Below are 10,495 nucleotides of genomic sequence, written 5' to 3'. Positions count from 1 at the left end.
GGTTCGATTCCCCAACTGGATGTCCAGGGTCCTTTCTTTGTGAAATTTGCATGTTCTCCCTGTGTCCACGTGGGTTTCGTCCCACATGTCCAAAGACATGCAGTCATGGCAATTGGATCTACTAGAAATTAACCTGTGTGTGTGTGTGTGTATCTTCCCTGTGATGGACTGGTGACCTGTCTGGGGTGTTTCCTGCCTTTACCCAATGAATCAGACCCACTGCAACCCTGACCAGGATAAAGCAGTGTTTGGATTCCTTTTCTGTGATTGGCTGATTAAAACACACAAGACTTCATTACCAACAAAGAGACTTTATTATTATTCAGTGCAGTAAAGTCGATTCTGACTCATGTGAACAGTGTTTCTCCAGAACGTTCTGTCCTCTGTTTGGGGCTTCAGGCATCTCACTGGTATCAACGTCATCAGTTCTAAAAGTCTGACATTAGAAGCTTAAAATGGTCTTGTGTTCCTCTGCAGATCTGTGCTTCTCATGATTAACCTTCAGTTTACCTTCCTACATCATCAATACTTCATATCCAGTCAAAAGCAAAAACAAATATGCATTAAATAAAAAGGAAAATAAATAAATATCAGTGTAAAAAGCTACTAATGCAATGATAATAATAGTTAAAGTTTAGGTGCTTGGTCCCAAATTACAAAAAAATAAGGAAAAAAAAAATTACTAAAAGAGTTTTGAATTCTCAAGTTTGGGTACCAATCTGGTTCTTAATGTGCCCTTGGTTTCCATCCTTCACCACTCAGAACTGGGTGCATCAACCTCAACAGCAATAAAACCGCCTAAGATATGCCCGTGCCTGAGGAAGGTAAGGCCGGATGGGGCTTCACCTTTTTTGCTTCTCGACAGGCCGATAGCGGGTTGGTGTATTTTGCTGCTGCCCCACCCGAGCACCTCACAGGCTTCTAATTTACTTCGGATAAAATCGTCTATCAATAAGGGTTTATTAAAACACAGATTGGATCGTAGAACAAAATGCAGCACTTGAGCATCGTGCATGTTAAACACGAGGCTCTGCACAACAAATTTTATAAAAGCAAATAAAACCAGGCAATAAATAAAATAAATTAAAATATTATAAAGAAATCATGTCATTGTGAAATTCAGTGCATCAATTGATTAACAATCCCGAACATCAATCAGAAACGATCCACATCATACTTCTCAAACGTTTACATACATTTATCATGATGATCTTTAGATTTTAAAGCCTTCTGTAACTCTGTCCTGTGACTAAACGACTGAGAAATAGACTTGATTTTAAATAAAAGAAAAGGTGTTAATTTATATATAAATTCATCTGAGCTTTACGTGAGAATACCACACAAGAAAGAAAACCCTGCTTTAAAATGGGCTTGCTGCTGATCGTAAGGAGGAAACAGAATCAGGGGTGTTCTTGTGCATGCCGGCGTCTGAGCCCACGGCTTCACAAAGCTTGCTCGGCTACGGACAGTTCCACCCGTGTTTCAGCAGATTCTAATTCACGGTGGAGATTTGTGAAGATTCTGACGTCTTGTTCTATCTGACGGACCATTCGAACACGTTCTTACAGCATCATGTGGCAGTTTGTGTTTTCCAGTCGACCTCGTCTAGAGACCACTGTTCCATGTACTGTAGTCATTGGTTTAATCGACTGTATCTGCAGTAAGGCTGAAGCTCCGTCAGGTCAGAGCGACTCTTCGCTTTCCTTAAATCAAACCATCGAACCTGTACATTCAGTTCAGTCGTTCAGAGATTTATCAGCTAAGCGAATCATCCAGGTTCGGTTTTAATATAATTATATTTACAGTCGCGTCGGAAGGTAGGTTTGTGTGTTAAAGGCCAACAGTTTCACATCGTCCCACAAAAGGTGCAATAAGTTCAGTTACAGCAGAACGAAAGACGGAGGAAATGTGAGATTTGGTCAGCAGGTCTGGAATGTTCTACAGTCACGTGATTCACAAACGAGATGTAAAAGCACTTATTGCACCTTTAATAGCACTAAATCAGATCAGAGAATCAAGTGCAGCGTTAGTGAGTGTGTTTACATGCACTGAATGTTCAGATATCTGCAATTATAGGATTAACGGGGCCAAAAGTTTACATACACTTTTAATTTTCTGTTCTACAGCTGCAGGATCATCACGTACATGCAGCAAATTAGATGATTAATTTAGTCATGTAGAGCCTCCTAAATCCCCCCTAGGGTTTATAATGCTTATGTAAACAGGGCTTGTCTGACTGCATTCATTATATAAAGCACATGGAACAGTGGTCTCTTGCCAAGGAAATCTGTCTTTATAATCAGGGGACACAGAAGGCTGACACTGCGCAAGCTTTATACCACAACTGGCCGAGAGACTGTAGGACCGTGGTTATGTAGAGCTTGCTTGACTGTGGACAGTGTCACAGACAGACCTGCTTACCGTAGCATAAAATGACAAGAGACTACTGTTCCACTAGAGAGGAATTAGGAGGCCACCAGACTGAGCCAAAACATTAGGACCACCTCCCAAATTTCATAACAATTATGCATGTGAGGATGAGGGAGCTATTAGGTTTCTCATAACTGCTGCAGTTACGCCCTCTGCTGGCTGATCGTGGTGCTGCACAGAGACGGGGGATAGTGGAGATCAGTGTGTGACTCTCCCTGCGCTATACGGATCTCCGTATGAACCCCGGTGCAGGTGAAAAGAAGCGGTCGGCGCTGCACACGTGTCGGAGGGGGCGTGTGTTAGTCACGACCCTCCTCGATCAGGAGTGGAGGAGAAATACCATCGGGGAATCGGATATGACTAGATTGAGAGGAAAATGCATAAAAAGATAAGACGATCATGTAACATGTAAACACACTCCATGACAGTTTCAAACATGCTAAAATTAAACTAAGAGCTAAACTGGCTCACGATGAGGATTAAACACGCCCTAGCGCTAAACTGAAGCCTCACACACGAGACACGCCCTTAGAACCTCGTAATCCCCCGCAAAAAAAGAGGTTCTGAACCTTTCGGCCGGACCACAACACTGGCCGAAAGCGAGTCTCATAAGCCGAGCATGCATAAGCCAGATGATGGGTCACGATAATGAGTCTGTAGTACAGAAGTACAAGCTGCACGTTCGTCCTGTCGTCCTCAGGTGAGGACGGGCGGCTGTTTAGCCTCGGCTTCCTTCGGGAAGGAGCTATAAAAGGGGCGCAGCGAGGCCTCGTTCCAGAGGAGAAGCTCCACTGTTGGATCTCGGGTCTTCTGCCTACGGTGGTGTTCATCTGGAGTGCCGAGCCTGAAGATCCAGGGACTTGGCGCCACCATGGTTAGTACCAGGCCTTTAGTACAGACCCAAGTATGGGCATTACCATCGCTGGCATGCTTGGGTTTGTTTGTTTGGTTCATTAAAGGTTAGTATGAACTGTCTAGCTCAGGGTGTCCAATCTTAGCAAAACTAGCCGGACAAGCTACACCTGATTCCACTCGTTAATCAATTAGTCTTGGTCTTAATCTACTAATCGGCTGAATGGGGGGGCCAGTTGTTCATGAAACTAAGATTGGACCCGCTGAGCTAGTGGTGCTGTCTTGTCTGGATTGATGTTAGCATGCTCGTGGAGTGCCGCGGTAGCTATAAAGCACTAGTCTGTACTGGCGATAGAAGCGGTTAGCAACCGGACAGTAGTCTTCATTAAATTAGCAGTAGAATTCTTGGATTTTATATCTAAACTTGGCATGTGTGGGCGCACCGGATCGTTCGAGCCTGTCCTCGGAAATGTCAGGAACGTTCTCACTGTGTCCAGACTTTTAACTCATCAATTGAATTTATCTGCTAGCATAAGAACGCCGGGGTTAGTAGTGCACACGGTGGGTGACAGAGTGACAGAGTTTTCACTCCCAGCCAGTGTCCAGTCTCCGTACGCGCACCCTCTGCTTGTAGTGATACTCCTTCAGGTGCTCCTTGAGGGCGCTGGGGATGGGGAGGGCGCCGATGCCGTCGTAGGTGGTGCAGCTGCTGATGACGGCGCGGCAGACGTGCTGGAGGCTGAACGGCCGCGTGCGGTGGATGGGGTTGGACAGCAGCGGCTCGAAGAACATGCACGAGTTGGGGTCCTTGTAGTGCTCCAGGAGGCCGGTGACGGTGGGGGCGTGGAACACGCTGGGGTCGTGCACGTCGAAGCTGAAGTTGTGGTTCCACTGCTCGATGCGGGCGTGCAGGGAGCGCCCGTACCGCCGGAAGCTCACCGAGAACAGGTAGTCCTCCTGGGCCGAGTCCCGGAGGAGGAAGGTGCCCTCTGGCTTGCCCTCCAGGAGCGTCTCGGCCTCGTAGCGATCCATGACGCCCCAGTAACAGGGCAGGTCGGTGATCTGCAGCAGGTCGGGCACCAGGCAGTGGATGTAGTCGATCTGTGTGTGGGCGCGGTGACCGTCCTGGTGTTTGCAGTGCTCCGACGGCACCAGCGATCCTCTCGAGACGGAGCAGGGAGACGAGGAGGACGAATCGGAATCCGGATGGGATTCGGAAAACGACTGGGCCGATGCTGACGCGGACGCCACCACCTCATCGAGCGTGTCTAAACAGCTCTGAAGAAGCAGTTGGTGCTGCTGCTGCTGCCTCTGTAACATGTGCTGCTGCTGTTGCTGAAGGGTGGCGCGGTCGTCCCCCGCCAGCTCGTTCATCCCGTGTGCCAGTTTAGGACCTAATTTGTACAGCGGGTTGATCTGTGCCGTAACCTCAAACGTGTGGATCTGGGCGTTGGGTGGCGGTTCGACGCCCTGCTCGATGCTGATTCTTCGGCGCTCCCGTAACCGATCGTCCTCGTCCTCGACCAGAGAAGCTGCACAAGGAACAGACGCGGATACAGACGCGGATGCAGACACGGATGCAGACTCGGATGCAGACTCGGATGCAGACACGGATGCAGACACGGACGCAGACACGGACGCAGACACGGATGCAGACGCGGATGCAGACGCCCCGGCGGCGGAAAAGGACTCGAGGGCGGGTGGCTGGGATATGGGAGCCGTGTGCTGCTTGATAAGGTACCATTTCTGAGCGAGTTCGGACCCGGGTGGGAACGGACAACTGTCCAGCATCAGCTCGCTCAGATGGATCTTCCTGCGAGAGGAAGCTGTGGGAGGAAACGCAGGGAGACCTGGTCCTGACGCTGAAGCTCCACTGTGCGTCTTGATGGGAAAACACTGACCCACAGCATCCTGGATCTTCTGTCTGAGGGTACGACTGCCGCTGGAAGACTTGCTCGACTCGGGTGCCGGCTGTTCCTCCGCTGAAGTATTCTGAGCGACCCGGGGCGAGACCTTTTCACACGCCGAGGATCCCGTCGAGCCCAGGACCTGACACCAGCGCCGCTCGCGACAGTGAAAAGACGAGTTTCTGCTCCCGGATTCCAGCCCGTTTAAGAGGTCTCCGTATTCAAAACCGTCGCTGACCGGTCGCTCCGACGCTAGGTCGTGTGCCAGGCGTCCTTTCCGTTTCCCCTTGCCTCCTTTGTGCCGTCTTTCGTCTTGTCGTTCTTCTGAGCGGCTCTGGCGCGTCTTGGGACGGGCGCCGCGCTCCCTTTCCTTTCCACGATCCTCTGAATGTCCGCTCGACATCGTTCACTGGATGACGTATTCGTTGCTAGAAAGGGGTCAGATGTGAATCATAATGCATCTTTTACAGGCTTTAAAGACTGAGGAGGCGATCTTAATGCTTCTTTTTGGTCGCAGTGAAGGGCCGAAGTCACATTTGGAATTCTTGGCTTTTTTTTTTAACAGTTGACGTCCTCTTATTCTGAAGAACAAAAAAATACAAAACAAAGTGAGGTGACTTATGCATGCAGTGTGTAACTTTAGAGCATTTAAATAATTACAGACCTCCATAATAAAAATATAAAGGATTAAGGATTAATATTATTATAAGGATTTTTTCAGGTGGGATCCAGAAAGTAAAGTGACTTTAACTGTATGTTACACATTGCAGCTTTAATCACAAAATTACACCTTTTGAAAGGCTTTACTTCATTTTTAATGCATTTTTACCCACTAATATTATTTAAACAGCTTATAAATGTTATAATTTCCAGAGCAAAACACCCAAATCCTTCATGTTAACACTAAAGTTCTACACTGCAGCTTTAATGAGTACAAATTACATCACATATAACTTAAATCTCCTGCTTTGTAACCACATATGTACATTTAACACTATTACGACTTTCCTCACTCTTATAATTGTACTATTATTATTTGGACAGCATTATAGATTCTTTAGGAAGGTTTTAAATACGTTTTAACCCTGTTTAACAAACTAGCTAGCAAGCTAAGTCAAACACTTTGCTAGTTATCGGTTAACAACCCATTATAGTTATATTTTTTTCTTAATAAGTAGACATTTTAAAATCCCATAGGAATAAATATTATAATTTTAAAAACACTTATTGTACGTACAAATTAATTGCGGATAGAAGTAACCTGGAGAAATCCTGTTGAGGGAAAACACGAAGCAACCAAGCGTTAAGAAAAGCGACTGTATCCCGAATGACTACGTATTTAACGCAAAGGGAACTAGATAGGTCACAGACGCTATGACTTTATTCCCTACGTAGTGTACCGAAAAAGGGAGAATGGAGTGATTTGTAACGCAGCCGATAACAATGACGGTTTTAGCTTTCGAGGTAATAACGTTATAGTAAGACTAACAACTTCATCGTGTCACTTTAAACACATATTACCACCATAATAATACAAGCGTGTCGTGATTAATACATTATATTTTATTACAGAAGCAAAACGAACATGTTTGAAACACTTAAATCACTTTTGGCTGTGTTTGGGAGTGAGCTAACTACCGCATAACGACTGGTTACATGGCGCCCTCTGTAGGTTGGAGGACTCTGCAGCCAAACTTGTTTAGTCACTAGTTGTGTGGTTCTCAAACTTGTTTGGCATACAATCAGGTTCATTTGAGCTGCTAAAATTTATAAAAATGTGTGTGTCTGACTGGTGATGGACAATAAATCAGACCCACCTAGACCCTGACCAGGGTAAACAGGCAGTGAATCATTGTAGGTCCCTGTAAGAACCTCTTGGTGTCGCTGGAGATTCAGTGAGGTTCAAACTTTGGGCGAAATGACCAACGAAGAAGAGCGCACACTGTTTTCGTTGGAGAAAGCTAAAGCTAACAAAAGCAGCTAATTCGTTTAACTCTTCTTTATAGTGAATTACACAACGAACGAATGATTGTTATTATTTGATTTAATAATTACTCATTTTGTTTGTATGTGTAATTGTATGAAGATACACAGTGCAGGTTTTATGTTATTTCAAATTCTTGCTACAAAACTGCGTAAAGCTAACAGACTAGCTTAGCATTGTTGTTTTAAGACGAGGTTAGTTCATACAGATCGATTAATTACTTTATTTTAGTCTGTAAATGTAGATGATTTTAATATTTATTTTGTTGTGTATCTGCAGGGTTAAAATTCGTGACGCAGTGAAGAGGTGAGTGATTTAAACTTACATGTGTTTTTGTGTTTGAGCAATTAGTTTATTTACATTTATTATAGCATCGTATTTAAAGCGTTTATAAACTAGGATTTATTTAATTCAATGTGTAACCTTGCCTATTTAAAGGTGAACCGTAATTTGTGGCTTTTCATAAGATTAAACTATGATATACAATGCAAGAGCTTTGAGAAAAAAGATTCTAATTATTAATAAAAAAAAGTGGAATCATCTCTTTGTCTGAACTTCCAGACCTCCACTACCTCCAGAGCTTCTCTTATTTTCGTTTTACTTACAATGTTGTTAATTCACCTTTTAAAATGTGATATTTCCTGGTTCTAAACTGTGTTGTATAAAATTGAGCAATTCTGTTGATGTTTTGTAATGTTCTGATTCACAACACTCTTTATTTTGTGTTATAAAGTGCACAATTTAGGAAGAGTCTACAAATATAGTGCTCAGTTATTGATCTACTCATTATATTTGTACAATAATAAGCTCTATTTGCAGTCACAGACAAATTTGCTTATCTGATCGATGCGTCTGCACTAGTGTTAAAGTTTACACTGAGTTTGTAGCATGTCTCTCCATACGCATGATGTCTCTCTGTGAGCTCTTTTTGACCAAAACAACTCTGGGTTTTAATCTGGTTCATTGGAACCAGGAATTCACCAGAATGAAGGTAAACAGTGGTAACACGATGTCTACAACTTAAAACATCCGTGGATGTCATCATAATTCGTGCTTAAAGACCTGCTGTTCTTTGCTTTCAGCTGAGAACAAATGTTCCCGGTTTGAAACATATTTATCTAGGGTGAAAATGCGCCAAACCGCTCAAAATTAGGTGCACAAACTTGAACATAATCTATTCCATGCTGGTCAGAAAGGGCATTCAGAGACTCCGTAACAGGCAAGTGAAAAGATGGGGTGCCTAATAGTTTTAGCTTTTCTAAGCTGATGCAGGAAAACTAATGGACATTTCATTATCTCATTTTTTTTACCAGCCACTAATGGCTCCAAACCTTCCATTATTTTTAAAATCAGATATAACATTGCAACTGTGTTGTCGCAGATCTGGTTGCAAAATCTGACCCTGAACACACATGATATTACAGAATTGGTCATATAAAACTGGACAAGATACTCCTGAATCGATAGTGTGACGGTTAATCTGCCTTTAATTGATGATGGCCTGTCTCACCCTGTAGATCTTCAGGATGGTGTGTGAGCTCCTACTCTCCTCAGTCTGGCTGCTGTTTGTAGTCTTCTGGGTGGAGACCATCAGTGTGTGGCTGTTCCTCTGTCTCTTCTACCAGGACAGAGCCTTCTATCACTGGGGAGACGGGTGAGTGAATCAGTTATCAGGTCTCATTATTAGGATACGCATCGTTTTAGAGAAAAGAAATCAAGTTAATCTTTTTCGAGGAAGGAAAGAAAGAAATGCTTTGTGTTTGTGCTTACAGCACTAATTCATTTTGGTCTTTTGTTCTTTTTTAGGGTGATTGCTGATGATCCGGGTCAGATGCTGTACATGCTAAGCAGGTAATAATTGCAGCTCTGCTCCTCAGGCGTCCGTGTATAATCTGTATAATTCACGCCTCTCTAAAATTCTGTAGGTTTTACTCGGTTCTTTACACTTCTGGTTTATATGGTCTGTTGTGTCTGACAGGTCGGATCGTTCCATCCACACACAGACCTGAGCGTGAAGCCTCCTCACCTGGGAATGCCAGTTAACACGACTGGGGAGGAACGTGGCTTCCCAACCGACTGCTTCCCATCTTTCACCTGTCTGCGCCCGGCGTGCCACATCTACAGACGGAGCGTCAGCACCGAGCTCTCGGTCGGACGCAGATTCTGTGTTGGTTATAAAGGGAACTGTGTTTTTTTTCTATTTTTGTCTCTTTGCAAAGCAGGGTGGGGTGATCACCTCCGAGGTCTTAGAACGGCAGCAGGTAGAAACGAAGATGAACGTCTGTAATCTGTCATTTTCGATATTCTGTTCTCGCTAAATTGCTGCTCGTGTTTTTTTATTTGCTTTGATAAACTGAACAACAGGGTATAAGCAGCTCCACCTTAAAATCTCATCTTTAGGACATGCGTCTATGCTGCTCTTATGGTAGAAGTAATAGACAGATTTTGCCTATTAAGGTAGAAGAGACGGAGGTTTTGTTTTGTTTGATTTTTAACCGGATGTGCCACAACATGGAACTGATGTTACAGAATCAGTTTAACTATAAAGATGTCACCTGAGATGAATGATAAACAGGCGCGTATCGTATCGTACAGAGATTACATTCTGCTATCAGAGATAGTCCATGTGATTGTATGTGTTATTTCAGACTTTAAAGGTGCAGTCAGCAATTTTGTCGAACTTCAAATCGGACCAACGTCACCCCCAAAGCCGTGCTTTCAATACACAGGCCACACTGAGGTGTACCGGGAGCGTATAACCCTGATTGTTAGATATTAGTGTTTATTTTCTCAACCGTTTGTGTTATGAAAAGTTGTTTTCTATCCACTATTCAAACAAAAATGTCAGTAGGAATATTAGAGTCTCAGTGAGGCTGATTATGATCTTTACAGTGAGATGAGTGATCTCAAAAAGTACATTAGAATTTTTGAGGCTTGTTAGGTCTTTAACATGAACGTACGAAGCCAAACTTTGCTCTCCGGGGTAGAGCTATAGGGTGGGGAAACCAGCGTGTACCATGAGGACACTGGAGTGCAACCTGTGAGAGACATTAAACATTCTGACTGCACCTTTAATTATCTGTTTTTTAAGATAAAGTAAAATGAACTTCAAGACAAGTTTATATTAAATGTTTAAACCTGCCAGTTTTTTCTGTGACTTTTCTAAACAGATAAAATGCTGTTTTGTTTTTTCCTTTTGAATGTTCTTTGCAAAGTTTGTGCAATCTAAACTAAGGATCATTTGTTTTCTAGTGGATTTCTGTGTATTTTCTACATGCAATAAATAATCTGATGAATTCATTTGTTCTCGTGTCTTTATTAT

The 10,495-nt window shown here is 43.7% G+C and overlaps 1 protein-coding gene and 1 long non-coding RNA gene across 2 annotated transcripts; one reads left to right on the top strand and one right to left on the bottom strand.

The window, feature by feature from the left end:
* Positions 1 to 3,324: 3,324 nt before the first annotated feature.
* Positions 3,325 to 5,592, bottom strand: socs9 (suppressor of cytokine signaling 9). Its single transcript, XM_063016274.1, has 2 exons — positions 4,929 to 5,592; positions 3,325 to 4,808 (listed from the first exon to the last, which is right to left on the bottom strand). Exons 1-2 carry the CDS (start codon positions 5,590 to 5,592, stop codon positions 3,868 to 3,870), a joined length of 1,605 nt encoding a protein of 534 aa, XP_062872344.1. The 3' UTR covers positions 3,325 to 3,867.
* Positions 5,593 to 7,048: 1,456 nt separating this feature from the next.
* On the top strand, positions 7,049 to 10,469 carry LOC134334499 (uncharacterized). Its single transcript, XR_010015495.1, has 5 exons — positions 7,049 to 7,367; positions 7,453 to 7,479; positions 8,691 to 8,827; positions 8,980 to 9,024; positions 9,152 to 10,469. It is a non-coding gene; the product is annotated as an uncharacterized LOC134334499 (long non-coding RNA).
* Positions 10,470 to 10,495: the final 26 nt, after the last annotated feature.

The sequence above is a fragment of the Trichomycterus rosablanca genome, chromosome 20 (genome assembly GCF_030014385.1).
Source record: "Trichomycterus rosablanca isolate fTriRos1 chromosome 20, fTriRos1.hap1, whole genome shotgun sequence".
Lineage (NCBI taxonomy): Eukaryota > Metazoa > Chordata > Actinopteri > Siluriformes > Trichomycteridae > Trichomycterus > Trichomycterus rosablanca.
Note: the sequence above shows the minus strand (reverse complement) of the source record. Positions and strands in the feature narration are given on the sequence as shown.